Source organism: Sapajus apella, unplaced genomic scaffold (genome assembly GCF_009761245.1).
Source record: "Sapajus apella isolate SASKATOON/1434 unplaced genomic scaffold, GSC_monkey_1.0 scaffold15, whole genome shotgun sequence".
Taxonomy (NCBI): Eukaryota; Metazoa; Chordata; class Mammalia; order Primates; family Cebidae; genus Sapajus; species Sapajus apella.
In genome coordinates, this window is record NW_022436955.1 from 16,196,411 (window position 1) to 16,213,208 (window position 16,798).

Here is a 16,798-nt window from a genome sequence, read left to right on the forward strand (position 1 = left end):
TTATAAGCTGCTTTTTGTGAATTATTCAAGTGTATCTGTGACTGGGCAGAGGAAGGCTTGACCAGTCAGAATAAGTTATATTTCATGGTCTATTTTATATGAACTGTGTATTTTATATATATAAATTTTTATAGAGATGTGGTCTTGCTATGTTGCCTAGGCTGGTCTTGAACTCTTGACCTCAAGCAATCCTCCTGCCTCAGCCTCCCAAAGTGCTGGGATTATAGGCATGAGCCACCGCACCTGCTTGTGAACTTGTTTTATGTTTTTTTGTTTTTGTTTTGTTTTGTTTTTTTTAGACAGAGTCTCCCTGTGTCATCCAGCTGCAGTGCAGCAGTGTGTTCACTGATCACTGCAGCCTTGACCTCCTGGGTTCAAGCAATCCTCTCACCTCAGCCTTTGTAGTAGCTGGGACTATTGGTGTGTACCACCACACCTGGCTAATTTATGTATTTTTTTTCCTTTGGTAGAGACAGGGTCTCATTATGTTGCCCAAGCTGGTCTTGAACTCCTGGGTTCAAATGATCCACTAGCCTCAGCCTCCCAAAGTTCTGGGATTACTGTTGTGAGTCACCGTGCCTGGTTGTCAACTCTTTTTTTGGAGGCTGGAAGCTTTAGGTTTTCTGTTACTCTGATGATCCCTGACATTCCCTTGATTGAGAAGGGGGAGGGTGTGATAGTCCTGATTGAAAAGGGGAAGGGTGTAGGCCCTAGCAGTTATCTAGTTTATGCAGAAGTGTCCTTTGGTACTGTTTGATAAGCAACATTTCTATAATATTATGCATGACTTAGTTAAAATTCATAGTTTCTAATAGTAAATTTCGTTGCCATCTTCATGTACTATAATTAGATGAAAATATAAAAGCTACAATAGTCTAGCTAGTAATAGACATTTATTTAATAATACAACAAATAGTATTCAGATTTGAATTTCAATTCAGAAGCACCAAATTAATTTTTATCACTTCTAAGCGTTTTCTGTCCTACGTCCTTTCCCCAGTTCAGTTGTCCCCATATTTGGAAAATATCAAAATGTTTACAGAAAAAAATTTCTCCAAACTTTGAAGCTAGGTAAATACTGCCTGTTTATTTGGAACCAAAATTAGGAATATCCAAATATGCTCAACCTATTGGTATAATAACAAGGGATTTAGGCCTGAAGATGACTTTGTGGATCATTGAAGGAGTGGGAACTAAATACAAATAAGTAAATAAAAGTCTTTTATGGTTCCTCTATCAACATCTGATAGACATGAGCTTTCCTTCTTCAGACTTTCCATTATGTAGTGAAAAACTGGAGAAGCTTCTGGCATAAAGAATGTGTGTGCATATGTACATACTAGAGAGCTGGAGAGGGGAAGCACAGCTGCTATAGGAAGGAGACAGAAAGGAGAGATCCTGATGACTTCTCTGTCTCTTGGCTTGATCTAAATAGTGATTTTTGTAATGATGAACCTGCAGTGAGGGCAGATGGATTTTCGCACACAAAAAAATCCCAGAGGAATTTATTTTTAGGGTTAGTCTCAGCTGTTTACCATTTCCAGAAACTGTAGTTACATAACCCTTGGCATACATAATGCACGCTGCCTTGAACTGGGGGAGAACATCAATATGTGACCTTTGAAACGAAGTATAAAATGTTAATGGCACTACCTGATTTGAAAAAACTCAATTAACTGGTTGTCACTTCTGAATTGGATCTTAAATCGTGGGAACTATTAAAGGTAGGTACATCATAAATTAGCCACTGAAGCTTTTGGATGCATTTTTTTTTTTTAATGTTTTTCCTTTTGAAAGAGGGACTACTGTTGCCAGAATGAAGTAGTAGTAAATAGCAATGTTTAGCCCACTAACCCATTAATTAAACAACTACTCACCACTGCTGTTCCCCAGCATGAACTTAAACTTTAGTTCTGGAACAAGATCTTGCCCTTTTGTGTAATCAGTCAATAAAGAGCTTCTACACATGAAATCTGGAAAAGGTAATGTGTAATACCTCAAGAAACAGGCTCTTACAGCTAGGCGCAGTGGCTCACACCTGTAATCCCAGTACTTTGGGAGGCTGAGGTGGGCAGATGGCTTGAGCTCAGGAGTTCAGGACCAGTTTGGGCAACCTGGTGAAACCCCATCTCTACAAAAAATGCAAAAACTAGCCAGGTGTAGGTGCCACGCGCCTGTGGGTGGTCCCAGCTACTGGGAAGCTGAAGTGGGAGGATCACCTGAGACCATGGAGGTCGAAGCTGCAGTGAGCCATGATTGTGCCCCACCTGAGCAACAAAGTGAGGCTCTGTCTCAAAAAAAAAAGCTTGAGACAGAGTCTCCCACTGTTGCCCAGACCGGAGTGCAGTGGTGTGATTTCAGCTCACTACAACCTCCACCTCCCGGGTTCAAGTAATTCTCCTGCCTCAGTCTCCTGAGTAGCTGGGGCTACAGGCTCATGCCACTATGCCTGTTTAATTTTTGTATTTTTAGTAGAGAAGGGATTTTGCCATGTTGGCCAGGCTGGACTTGAGCTCCTGATCTCAGGTGATCTGCCCACCTTGGCCTCCCAAAGTGCTGGGATTACAGGTGTGAGCCACTGTGGCCAGCCAGAAACTCTTGTTCTAAACCACACTTTTTTCTTATCACTGCTTGTCTGCCCTTCGTCAAATTTGCTTGTCTCCATATTGGTGGCTATTCTTTATATACCAGTTTTCTTGTTGGGAGAAATTACCCAGTAAGCACTGAAATGGGAATCCAACTACTTTGTGTACTTTCCTTGAAAATAATTTCAAGGTGGAAGAAAAATCCAGGAGGTGGATAACTAAGAGCTTTTTCCCCCTTAAACCAGACTCACAGTGACAAATCACTGACAAATCATTTTTAATGCATTAAAATGAGACCAAGAAATGAAGATTACTGGAGATTGGAATTTTGGTATATACAAAGCTAACTCATGTGTAGGGAGAAAGTAGGTCAGAAAAAGGTCAGAAACTGCAAGAGCCAAATTTGGTCCTGGCATTTAAAATATCTCCAAATGGATATATATCTCAGATGAGGGATACAGACTGCCCTTTTAAATCTAAAAGTCTTGTACTAAACCTGCAATTAAATTATTATCTAGACATACAGTTAGTCTGAATGAAGCAAACTGAAGCAATGGATAATAGGTGATATATATGTATGTGTGTGTATATACATATATATGTATATATGTATTTGGAGACAGGGTCTCTCTTTGTGCCCAGGCTGGAGTGCAGTAGTGTGATCTCAGCTCAGTGCAACCTCTGCCTCCTGGGTCCAAGCGATTCTCATGCCTCCACCTCCCAAGTGGCTGGGATTATAGGCGTGCACCACCCTGCCTAGCTCATTTTTTATATTTTTAGTACAGACAGGGTTTCGCTATGTTAGTCAGGCTGGTCTCGAACTCCTGGCCTCAAGTAATCCATCTGCCTTGGCCTCCTATAGTGCTGGGATTACAGTTCTTCAAAGGTCAAGAAATTACTGTTTTGTGCTGTTTAACTCCTTATAAATTGCTTGAAGATTCAACACCCTCTGTACGAGGGGAAGCCCTAAAAATCCACAAGTCTAGAAGCCTTCCTAGGAAAATTTAGGAGGAATTGACAGAGTACTGTCCGAGAAACAGAATGGATCTTTAGAACTTCAGAATTATAATGGCTACTATGAATCCCCAGTCTACATTAGGCACTTTGTACTCACTACATCTTCATCATAACTATTTGGCAGATTTTAATCTCTATCTCACAGCTTAAAAACCAATGGCTCAGATCAAGTAACTTGCACAGAAGTATAGCTCTAAAGAAGGGCAAAGCCAAGATCTGGAATCAGGTTGGCTGACTCCAAATTTGGCCCACTGGCCACAAAACTACCATCACTGCAAGAACGAAAAGAAAAAAAAGAACAAAAGGAAAAGAAGTTAACTTTGAAAAGCTTTTTTTTTTTTCCTCTGAATTAGCCTTGCAAATAAATCATAAAAGGCTCACAGGCCATGTTACTGCTTGAAGCAGAGCGCCAAATGCTCATCACTTTGCTCCACGAAGAGGAACGGGATTAAAACGTGGCTGGGAGGTGAGCTGACGTTTTGTTCGATGTCGTGTTGAATTTGCTTAAGAAGGTCGCACGCATCTCTGATAAGGAAGAGAAAAGACCTTGTCAAGGTGAGTACTCTCAACAGTTCGTTCAACGGATTGGCAAGTGAGGGAAGTTACAAGACCTACCCTCGGCGGAGGGCAGCGTCCTGGCACAATCACAGGTGCAGGCGCCACCTGCCCCTTCCTCCCGCGGGTTTCTTGGAGGGCAGGGACAGCAGCAGATACCTCTTCTTGCGCCATAGTCCTCCAAGCCTAGGGCGGCGGGCAGTGGAGGCTCCACACCCTGCGGTGGCGCCGGGTTCCGCCACGCGAGCTTTGGCCTCCTGGCGGCAGGGATGAGGCTCCGCGGCGCCCGGGCCACACGGCGCCCGCAGCGACGCAGGTTCAGCGCGGCAGCGGGAGGGGCGGGGCCGGTGGGCCGCGGGGGGCGGGGCCGCCGGCTGCTCGCGCGCGCCGCCGAGGTTCCGCACGCCGTCGCGCCGGCCGGGCGTCCCTGTCCAGCCTCGGCCGCTCATGGGGGAGGTGGAGCCGGGGCCCGCGGGCCCGCTGGAGCCCCCGGAGCCGCCCGAAGCGCCCGCGAGCCGCCGGCCGGGAGGGATCCGGGTCTTGAAGGTGAGGCGGGCGGACGGGTGAGCGAGCGGGCGGGCGGGCTGGCTAGGGAGGGAACACGGGAGGAGGGTAGAGGCCGCCGCCGCTGCCGCCCCCGCCCGCGCCCTGCGCGGTGGCTGAGGCAGCCGGTGACCCCCGCCCGGCTTCAGTCAGTCGGCCGCCCCACACCCGGCCGGGGACGCCAAGTCCTCCGCGCTGCGTCCCCGCCCAGGCCTCGGCCGCCTCGGTCCCCCACTGCTGCTCATCCCTGGCCGCGCGCCGCCCGCCTCGCAGGCCCACGCCTTCGGACTGCCGGCAGCCGCCGCCCACCCGGACCCTTCGCCGCCCCTGGCCGGCCCCTGCCTGCCTCGCCGCGCCCGGGACCCGGAGGCCGGCTCCGGGGGGGCTCGAGGGCCGCCGGCTCCTGGCACTGGAGCGGGGCTGGAAGTACGCAGGGCTTTCTCCCCTCCCGGACACCTGAAGACATCACCTCAGCAGGAGGATGGCGGCGGCGATTGGCCGGCGCCGCGGAGGGCTGGGAGCCCCGCCGGGTGGAGCCGGCTCCTCTGCCCTCGGGGCTCGCTACTCGAGGTGCGGCCGAGAAGAACGACCCGCCCCGCTCGGAGCGAGAATCCCCGCTGGAGCCGCGTCGCGGCGACTCGCTGGGCGTGTTGCAGGAGGGAGGAGGGGCCGGGCCGAAAGGGGCATTCCTGCTCGCAGGAGCGGGGCCGACTGCCCAGGGAGACGGAATGGGGGAGCCGTTATGCAACAGGCAGCTAGCGGGGCTTCTTGGCAGGAATTGGGTGAGTGGGAGGATATGAAAACAGATGCAGGCAAGAGAGGAGTGGAACGTTAAAGGTGATGACAAGTAAGTTTGGTGGGGCGGCGATAGTGGGGAGAAGATGGTTAAAGGGAGGGGTTGTGGGAGGCTAACTGGGTGGAGTTTTTTACTAGCATTTGTAAGAGTAGCAGAGAAATTTTTCTGTAGGTCAAATATGTAAACTAGGTGTCTTTCCGGAGGTGGAATGGAATTCCTTCTAGAGTTCTACATGAGGAATGCAGGATATGGAACTTGCCCGGTAGAAAGATGGAAAGAAAATTTAGATTTGATGTGTTTCAAAAATACATTGCAAAATCATGAAAACATATGATGTTAAAAATACATTAAGTAATAGTTTATTGGGATTTAGTTTGAGCAATATTTACATGTTATGAAGGTTGTTAGTACAATGTCCCAAAGGTGGGAATGCGGAAAAAATAATAGAACATAGTGAATCCGTGGAACAACATGAACTAGAACTCTGTAAAATATAAAACATAAAACATATTTTTGTGCTACTGCCTTGACTCAATCTTATTTATTTATTTATTTTTAATACAGAGTCTCGGCTCTGTTGCCTAGGCTGGAGTGCAGTGACTCAGTCGCTGCAACCTCTCCCTCCAGGTTTCAAGTGATTCTCCTGCCTCAGCGTCCTGTGTAGCTGGGATTACCCATGCGTGCCACCATGCCCAACCGATTTTTTGTATTAAGTAGAGACGGGGTTTCGCTATGTTGCCCAAGCTGGTCTTGAACTCCTGGTCTCCAGTGATCCTCCCACCTTGACCTCCCAAAGTGCTAGGATTACAGGCATGGGCCACCGTGTCTGGCCTCGTACAGAAGTTTTCTTAAGTAGCTGAGTGGTTGAATTTTGCGCCAAGTGATATTGGAAAAAAAGTAGTACAGTATTTGGTCAGTGTGGGGCTCAAAGAAAAAAAAAGTAGTACAATAGAAGATTCTCTGAATTGGGAAGAGCCATCTCCCACTCATTGTTTTCCGAAGATCCTTCAAAAACTTCATTCTTTTTTGTAACTCTTTTATACCTAATACCAAATCATGAACATCATTATTGTCAAATAATACAGATATTCTTCAAAAAGGCAAATATAATAAAGTCAGTGTAACTTAGATGAGATCTAGTTCCACCTATCCTGGGATATTGGAAAATTTCCTTCAAAATATGCTCCCAATTTATTTAGCGCATTGCTGAAGCATAGGTTTGTAAATTTTCCAGATGTTTCGTGCGATTTTGGGTTTATGTTTTTTTTTAACTTAGTTTATAGAAGATATGAAGTTACAACTAATGTAGTCAGTGTGTGCCATGAGATTCATTTTTTGGGGGGGTGTTTAGCAAAGTATGTATAAACAATTATTGCCAAACAAATTTAAAAATATTTTTTTTTAGAGACATGGCCTCATTCTTTCACCCAGGCTGGAGTGCAGTGGTGTGATCAGAGCTCCTGAGCTTAAGTACCTCAGCCTCCCAAGTAGCTAGGACTGTAGGCACATGCCTCCCTAATTTTTATTTTTGTAGACATGGGGTCTTGCTTTTTGGTCTCGAACTCCTGGCCTCAGATGGTCCTCTTACCGTGGGCTCCCAGAGCACTGGGACTACAGGCATGAGCCACTGCACCCAGCCCAAAACACTATTATTGTTATTATTATTTTTTTGAGGCAGAGCCTCTCGCCCATGCTAGAATGCAGTGGCACCATCATGGATGACTGCAGCATTTATCTTCTGGGCTCAAGCTGAGTAGCTGGGATCACAGGCACATTTTTTATTTTTGGTAAACCACCCTGTTGCCTAGGTTGGTCTTGAACTCCTTGGCTCAAAGGCTCTCCCTTTTTGGCATCCCAGAGTGCTGGGATTATAGGCATGAGCCATGGCACTCAGCACCAGAACATTTTTAAAGCACTGACATATTCTTCCTCTGTCTGTCTCATCCTACCCCTCTACACCCCTTTCACAATATTTTATAACATGTATATTCCCAGAGATGAGTCTATATTGTTTTAAAGTTTTGAATGCAGAAATGTATCTTCTACCTAAGAGTTTCACATTCTTACAGAACTATCTGAATATGGAGAGTATGTGAGTGTTTAATAGCATATCACCTTTGAACTGATCATTGCCCTCATAGATCACCTTTATTTTTTATTTATTTTTTTTTTTGAGACGGAGTTTCGCTCTTGTTACCCAGGCTGGAGTGCAATGGCGCGATGTCGGCTCACCGCAACCTCCGCCACCTGGGTTCAGGCAATTCTCCTTCCTCAGCCTCCTGAGTAGCTGGGATTACAGGCACGCGCCACCATGCCCAGCCAATTTTTTGTAGTTTTTAGTAGAGACGGGGTTTCACCATGTTGACCAGGATGGTCTCGATGTCTTGACCTCGTGATCCACCCGCCTCGGCCTCCCAAAGTGCTGGGATTACAGGCTTGAGCCGCTGATTTTTTTTTTTTTTTTTTTTTTTTTTGAGACAGCATCTCCCTCTGTTACCCAGGCTGGAGGTCAGTGGCACGATCTTGGCTCACAGCAATCTCTACCTCCTATGTTCAAGTGATTCTCCTGCCTTAGCCCCCAGAGTAGCTGGGGTTACAGGCATGCGTGCCACCATGCTCGGGTAATACTTTTGTATTTGTAGTAGAGACAGGGTCGGCCAGGCTGGTCTTGAATTTCTGACTTGAGGTGATCCTGCCCACCTCGGCCTCCTAAAGTGCTGGGATTAACAGGCATGAGCCACTGCGCCCGGCTAGAAAGATTTTTAAATCTTAAATATGCTCTTTGTATACTTGTTTGATGTAAGAGGTGATTGTAATTGTGTTCCCTTTTAAATAAATTTGTGGTAACAATTTTGTAAGAGTAAGGGGAAAATAGTTTTCTCAACCTAGCAGTTTCAGTAGAATGGTGATTCTAAAAGTTGAAAGCACCTCACAGGACAGTGTCATCTGCAGTCCTGGCTGTTAAGAAGGTTTTTCCAGCAGTTAACCTGATGTGTTAAGCAGTGGAGCAAGACATTTTTGAGAAGAAGGAAGCACTAGGTAATTCAGCAGTGGCTAATAATAGCTAAGCAGTCCGTCTAGATTGTTGCTATAAGCCTTTGCTTGGCTTAATATCCAGGCCTTTTAAGTGCCTGTTGGTCAGGTTTAAGAGAATGATATCTACTGAAGTTGTAACTCAGCAGTTTATCTTCTTAGGGTGGAGTATATCATGTAGACAGGAGGTAGATCCTTTAAGGTAAATGATGACCAACAGTGTGTATATTTTGTTGTATGTTTTTTTTTTATTTTAATTTTTTTGGAGATGGGGTTTCAAAACATATGTTGCCCAATCAGTTCTTGAACCCCTGGCCTCAAGTGATCCTCCCGCCTTGGCCTCCTGAAGTGCTGGGATTACAGGCTTGTATGTTTTGGTAATGTAAAGTTCCTTAAGGAATTTATAATCTAATAGAAACATATATGCACTAAAAATGGCTGTTAAAAATCCTCACAGAATTAAAATCAGGCCTGGTGTGGTGGCTTATGCTTGTAATCCCAGCACTTCGGGAGGCCAAAGTGGGAGGACTGCTTGAGCCCAGATGTTCAAGACCAGCCTGGACAACATAGCAAGACCTTATCTCTAAAAAAAAAAATGCAAAAAATTAGCTAGGTGTGGTGGCATGTGCCTGTAGTCCCAGCTACTCTGGAGGCTAAGGCTTTAGGATTACTTGAGGTCAGGAGTTTGAAGCTGCATTGGGCTGTGATCACTCTACTGTAGTCCAGGCTGAGTGACAGAGCGAGACCTTGTCTCAAAACAAACAAAACTTCCTGGGGTCCTCCTTGACTTTTCTAAGATTTAGAAGGTCAGTGGACCATTAGTTGACTTTGGAAAGTTTTTCTGAAGAAAACTTTTTGTTGGTTGTGTGGAACAGTGTCTCCTTGTTCTTTCTTCTCCACTGAGTGCAGAATGCAGAGCTTTGTATAAATGTTGCTGAACTGTATGGAATACTGTTTTCAAATGGCCTGGTTAATCTTTCCCAAAGATTAAAAAATGAGGAATATTTAAACTTTAGCAGTAATTAACTGTTAAATGTTTAACTATTAGCGGTATTTATTCAGTGGTTAAAATTGTTTAGTAGTACAAATATGATAGTCCCTGTGTTTATGCAGTTAGCACTTGAAAGCTCTTTAATTCTGTGATGTTCAGCTTTGAGAAAACACATTTGATGAGAAAAGAGAGATCTAGTTCTCATTTGTAGCAGGGATTTATCCTACTTCTCTAAAGTTAGAATCAGTAATCCTCATGGTTTTGAATAGCAATGCCTAAATCCCCAAGATCTGCAAAATGATCAGTTTTCCTGAGTTATTCTAAATTTAAACAATAAAGCCATTCTCACTCTTGTTTTTCTTTCTTCCCACATGGAAATATCTGCTAACTTTTCATTCCTCTTTCTCTGCCATCTTTAGTAATGTGTTACCCTCAAATATTTAATCTTAGTAATTATAAAAATAATATTTGCTGTATTTATAGATATTTCTATTTTCCAATGAGGAATACTACTGAAAGTATTTTATTTACTTACACTTACTTTGCAGCTGCTGCAAAGATGTAGGGTTCTCTGTAGAAATGGGAATTTTTGGCCGGGTGCGGTGGCTGATGCTTGTAATCCTAGCACTTTGGGAGGCCGAGGTGAGCAGATCACAAGGTCAAGAGATAGAGACCATCCTGGCCAACATGGTGAAACCCCATCTCTACTAAAAATACAAAAATTAGCTGGGTGTGGTGGCAGGCACCTGTAATCCCAGCTACTTGGGAGCCTGAGGCAGGAGAATTGCTTGAACCCGGGAGGAGGAGGTTGCAGTGAGCTGAGATTGTACCACTGCACTCCAGCCAGGGGATGGAGCAAGATTCTGTCTCAAAAAAAAAAAAAAGAAATGGAGGGGGGGCTTGTTTTCCCCCAAGTTTGTTCAACTTCTTACCAGAGCTAATTGGACTAAAGTACAGATTGGGAATTAATTTCTGTGATGTCAGCTGAGTTCTGCAAACATTTCTGTGTCACCCAGGTGTTAACATGCTAGAAGTGGAGAAGAGGAATAAATACCAAATAAATAATTAAAACCCATTGTCATAGATGTAGTATTAGAGGTATACTCAAGGAGAAGTAGTTCTTAATTCTCTCTAGGTAATTCATTAATTCTGTCTACTAAAAATGTCTGATAGTCATCAATTCTGTCTAGGGGGAATGGGGGATGGGAAATATGGAAGGCTCCATAGAGAAAGTGATTCCTGAGTAGAATTTTGAAGAAAAACTTGTCATATGGATGAGATGGAGAAGGACATTTCAGACAAGCCACAGAACTGTGGTGTACTTGGTGTGTTTGGAAAGGTACAAGTAGTTGGATGTGATTGAAACTTGGAGTAAAGGGCAGTAGTAGAGAATGACACTGGAGAAGTACGGCTCTGGAAATGTCAGTGGAAATTTCTTTTTTATGAAAAAGAACAGAAATAGCCCATCATAAAAATAGAGCAGGCAAATGCTGATCTTTAGAAGCTTGTTAAATTACCTGTACAAATTGTTTTTGCTTTGAGATAACTTTGCAATATATGAAGTTCACATACCTAAATTATCAAATGCCACAGTAATTTTTTTTGAAACAGGACAGGAATAGAAGGTATATTTGTGCAATATTGTGTTGATTCTACACTTGGCTTATCAGGGATGTAAGGTAAAGGTGTAGGACCCTAGAGAAACATGCATTTTCATAATGAGACATGTACAAAAATGTTTATTACTGGATTGTTTCTAACAGTGAGAAATTAGAAGCAAACTAAATGCTGTCAACAGGAGAGTGGATAAAGTTTGGTGTATTCGTATAAGGGAATATTATTCAAAAGAATGAACTGGATATATTAACATAGTTGTGTCTCTCTTTTTTTTTTATTTTTTTTTAAATATATAACGACGGGGTTTCACCGTGTTGGTCAGACTGGTCTTGAACTCCCGACCTCAGGTGATCCGCCCACCTTGGCCTCCAAAGTGCTTGGATTACAGACGTGAGCCACCAGGCCCCGCCTCACCCAGGGTAGTCTTGACCTCCTGGCCTCAAGCGATCCTCTCACGTTGGCCTCCCAAAGTGCTGGAATTATAGGCTTTAGCCACCGCAACCCACTGTTTGTTATTCTTGACATGTTTCTGAAAACACAAGAAAAAGAGTCAAAGAAGATGACGGATGGAGACATAGACAGCAGTAAAGAAAATTAAGTTATCTGAGTTATTACAAATGAGCGTGACAGATGACGTGCTCCACAAAAGAAGGGGATACTTGAGCAGAGTGTTGGGGAATATAAAGTAGAGAGGTGGGGTGAGGACTGAAATGTCTAATTCAGTCAGATATTCTAGCTAACAATTTCTTTCTCTTGATTTTTTTTTAGAGAAATATGAAACGCAATGGGAGCAGAAATTGTTTGAATAGGAGAAGTAGGTTTGGTTCTCGAGAAAGAGACTGGCTAAGAGAAGATGTAAAGAGAGGCTGTGTTTACCTTTATGGAGCAGACACTACCACTGCCACTACAACCACCACCTCCTCTTCCTCTTCCTCATCCTCCTCCTCTGACTTACATCTCGTCCTTTGCACTGTAGAGACACCAGCATCAGATATATGTGCTGGAGAGGGAAGAGAAAGTCTTTACTTACAGTTTCATGGAGACCTGGTCAGGTGAGGTCTCAGTTTTACCCCTCTAATTCTGCTGTAATATAATTAGTATGTATTTCTGCTTATAATTGGACTTTAGGATATTAATTCTGCTGGAACTGATGTTGATTATGGACTCACTGGGCTTCAAGATTTGTCCTTGGAAGGCTGACTTTATGAATCTTGAATTTAAAAACTATTGACAAAGGAATAGTTGAGAGTTCATTCATTTGGAATATACCACAGATCAGATATCTAAATTTAAAATAAGTATTTTAAAAGTTAATTTTTTTTGGCTGGGCACCATGGCTCATACCTGTAATTCCAGCACTTTGGGAGGCTGAGGTAGGTGGATCACTTGAGGTCAGGAGTTTGAGACCAGCCTGGTCAACTTGGCAAAACCTTACCGCTACTAAAAATATGAAAATTAGCCAGGCATGGTGGTGCAGACCTGTAATCCCAGCTACTCATGAGGCTGAGACATGAGAATCTCTTGAACCTGGTAGGCCGAGGTTGCAGTGAGCCAAGATCATGCCACTGCACTGCAGCCTGGTTGACAGAGCAAACAGTCTCAAAAAAAAAAAAAAAAGTTCATTTTTTTTGAAAAGTGTAAATAGAATGAAATTTTTAAAAAGGGTATAGAGTGAGAAGTACTTTGCTCTCTCCCATTCCTCAGCTACCCAGGCCTGTTCTTGAAGATGATTATTACCAGCTTCTTATGCATCCTAGGGATATTCTATTTAATTATAAGCATATATGTGCCCATGCATGAGTATGTATATCTATATCTATTATAAATTTTAAAACTAATGGTGCTATATGCAACACATTGTTGACTTAATATCTTTTAGAGATCTTTCCATGTTAATATTTATATAGCTGTCATTTATTTAATGGCTGCAAGAGTGTTCAATTAATTTTAGCCAATCTTCTATTAATGGACATTCAAGTTGTTACCAGTTATTTGCTACTACAAGAAGTGCTGCAATGAGTATCCTTGTATGTGTGATATCTCTCTTGTTTGGGAGTCTATCTGTATGATAAACTCCTAGAAGTGGAACTGCTGGGTCGAAGGATATGAGCATTTACAATTTTGATAGTTACTGTAAAATTCTTCTTCATAGAGATTATATTTCCATCAAAAATATAAAAGTATACCAATTTTCCCCTTACTTAAAAACATGTTAGTATTACATTTTATGTATAAAGACACATACACATGCATGAGTTCAGACTTGCTTGTAAATAGAAATGATTGTTAACAGTTTTAAAATTAGAGAATCATAAAGTCAGCATTCCAAGGACAAATCTTTTTCTAAGCCAAGTGACTTAGATTTCTGCAAATGTGATAAGAATTTTGTTTTGTTATTTTAATTTTCATTTCTCTTAATGAGCATATTTTCATGGGTTTAAAAGGCATTTGTGTTTTGAAATATTTTTATAATAGTCTTATACTATGCATGTGAACTCTTTGAGTCAGCTTTTTAAAGAAAACCACTGTTCGTTCTTTGAATTAGATGTCAAATAAGAGCTCTTTAAATGCCTGACCATGATTTTTCTCTCCTCCCCATTTCCTGTCATTAAAAAAGTGTCTTGACACAATTCAAAGCTGTGGATTTAATATTGTTGAAAGTGAAAAGGAAGCTCCCACTTACACCTTAAAAGTGTGGTAATAATAGTAACACCTTTAGCTGAGCTAAAATTTAATGTCATTTTAAAAGTCTAAACTGAGATCTACTATGTCTTCCTTTTAGGATTTGGACTAATTCCTGAAAATGTAGATTAGCATTTGAATGTTTTCCTTGTTCACCAGTTAACTACATTTGCTAAATCCATTTGTAAAACCAAAGGATCAGACTGGGTGATCTGTAGGCTTTTCTAAGTCTTAACACTGATTCTGATCTAATTTTATCAGGTGGAAAGCCTTGACCTAGATTATATCTGGTAGTGATTGATTGAATTCACTTATTTAAGTATATGACGTATTCATTTGTATAGTAATACTTATGTATACAAAGATACTAGAAATGTGAAGAAGAACCCACGGGAATTGGCTTGCTACTACTAGTTGTGTAATTAGTTAAGAATCCGAATGTGATAGTTTATTTATGTGAATCTAAATTGTACTTAAAAGGAGGTTGTTTCTTTTTTTTTTTTTTTTGAGACGGAGTTTCACTCTTGTTACCCAGGCTGGAGTGCAATGGCGCGATCTCGGCTCACCGCAACCTCCGCCTCCTGGGTTCAGGCAATTCTCCTGCCTCAGCCTCCTGAGTAGCTGGGATTACAGGCATGCGCCACCATGCCCAGCTAATTTTTGTATTTTTAGTAGAGACGGGGTTTCACCATGTTGACCAGGATGGTCTCTATCTCTTGACCTCGTGATCCACCCGCCTCGGCCTCCCAAAGTGCTGGGATTACAGGCGTGAGCCACGGCGCCCGGCCTAGGTTGTTTCTTTTTAGCCCTGTAGCCTTCATCACTTGCAATGAGATAGCCCTTTGAAGGTATAATTGATTAGAAGATAATGAAAACGCTGTTGAACTGTGGTTTCAAAGAATGAATATATTTTCATTGCTGGAGTAAGACCTCAAGAACTTTTATCCAGCTAAGGATGATGATGATGGTTGATTTCAGCTAACATTAAGTGCTTTCCTGTGTTAGTGTGCTTAGTGCTTTATGCACATTTTCTCATTAAAGCATCACAATAACCCCAAGGGAGGTAGAATCATTGCTTTTAGATGAGGAAGATTGAGGCCTTGAGAGAGATTCAGTAACCTGCTCAAGGTCAGGCAGGTACTGCCCTGCAGTTGGAATGCCTGAATCATTCAAGGTAGATGATGGACTTTGTTCTGAGTAAAAGCCAGCCAAGACAGAGGAGCTGGCACAGCAGCAACCCTTCCTCGGTTTCACTATTTAATCATGCTTATTTCAAGATATTTTTTTGATCTCTTACTCAGCTGTTAGTTGTTTATGATCAGTCTTATCTAATCAAGGAAGTAAGTATTTTCTTCGTAATAGCCCTTTATAAGATAGTTGACAATCTAAGCCATTATCTTTTTAAGGAACTTTTTGCTGGTCACTGAAGTATAATACTTGTTCACTGAAGAAATTTTGGAAAATGAAAAGGCATAAAGGGAAATAATAATAATCAATGCTTATGCTTTATGTAAATTACCTCATTTAATCCTCACAACCATCTTGTGAGGTAAGCACTGTCCCCATTTTATAAATGAGGAAAATAAGGTTTAACAGGGTTAAGCATCTCATCTAAGTGCAATCAGCTACCAAGTGGTGGAGCTGGAGTTTGAACCCTGGCTTTCTAACACTATGTCTATCTTCTGTATTGCCTCCCCATAGTAACATCTTTCCTCGCATACCTTTTCAACCCCACATACTTTTTTTTTCTCTTTTTTTGAGACAGAGTCTTGCTCTGTCACCCAGGCTAGAGTGCGGTGGCGCAATCTTAGCTCATTGCAGACCGGGTCAAGTGACCCCAGCCTCCCGAGTAGCTGGGATTACAGGCGCCTGCCACCGCACCCGTCTAATTTTTGTATTTTTAGTAGAGATGGGGTTTCACCATCTTGGCCAGGCTGGTCTCTAACTCCTGATCTCGTGATCCACCCACCTCGGTCTCCCAAAGTGCTGGGATTACAGGTGTGAGCCACTGTGCCCAGCCAACCCCTCATACTTTTAAATAATTATGTATTTGAGCTCATGCCATATATTCAGTTTTGTATCCTGCCTACTTACTGGATCATCTTAGTTTCATGATGTCATTAGAAATTCTTTAGATACCATTTTTAATAGCTATAGAATATTCCTATTTATGGATATACTATAACACATAGTATGCAATAATGGTTCAGAGTTTGGATTCTGGAATGAGAGTGTGTGGGTTCAAATTCTGGCTTTGGCAGTTACTATGCAGGTTATATAATGCTGTGTGCCTCAGTGTAGTAATCTAAAATGGAAGTTGATAATATTTACATTGTTGAGTTGTCTTGAGGATTAAATTAATTATACATGATATGAAGATTAAATGAATTAATACTTGTAGTATTAATTAAATTAATTAATTAAACTGTCCACATGTGGAGCTTGTTCAAATACAGATTCTGATTCAGTAGGTTTAGGTGGGCCTTGAAAATGTGTATTTTGATTAAGCTCCTAAGAGATGTGTTGTCCTTCAAAGTAATTAGCAAGGAAGTAAAGTACTTAGATTGATGTCTGGCACCTAGCAAGTGCTCAGTAAATGTTACCTATTTCAGTTGTTTCAAATCATGCAAATCTTAGAAGTTGTGTTGCTTTGACTAAACCATTGCCCATGAATTGTCACATTGCTGGTTTCCCTAGGCTAGGTCCTGGAAATGGGATTACTGGGATTAAAATTACCCTGTATTGGCCGGGCGCGGTGGCTCAAGCCTGTAATCCCAGCACTTTGGGAGGCCGAGGCGGGTGGATCACGAGGTCAAGAGATCGAGACCATCCTGGTCAACATGGTGAAACCCCGTCTCTACTAAAAATACAAAAAATTAGCTGGGCATGGTGGCGCGTGCCTGTAATCCCAGCTACTCAGGAGGCTGAGGCAGGAGAATTGCCTGAACCCAGGAGGCGGAGGTTGCGGTGAGCCGAGAT

The 16,798-nt window shown here is 42.6% G+C and overlaps 1 protein-coding gene across 3 annotated transcripts in view; it reads left to right on the forward strand.

Moving 5' to 3' along the window:
* The first annotated feature begins 4,553 nt into the window (after positions 1 to 4,553).
* The window catches only part of PHLPP2 (PH domain and leucine rich repeat protein phosphatase 2), a 73,379-nt gene continuing 61,134 nt past the window's right edge, over positions 4,554 to 16,798 (forward strand). Inside the window, exons 1-2 of one of the 3 annotated variants that reach the window (XM_032284351.1) lie at positions 4,554 to 4,703; positions 11,906 to 12,189. In XM_032284351.1, the coding sequence (XP_032140242.1) occupies positions 4,605 to 4,703; positions 11,906 to 12,189 (383 nt within the window). In that variant the 5' untranslated portion in view covers positions 4,554 to 4,604. Of the gene's footprint in view, positions 4,704 to 5,409; positions 5,548 to 11,905; positions 12,190 to 16,798 lie in introns of those variants that run through there. The other 2 variants (XM_032284352.1, XM_032284353.1) reach the window with 2 other exon arrangements.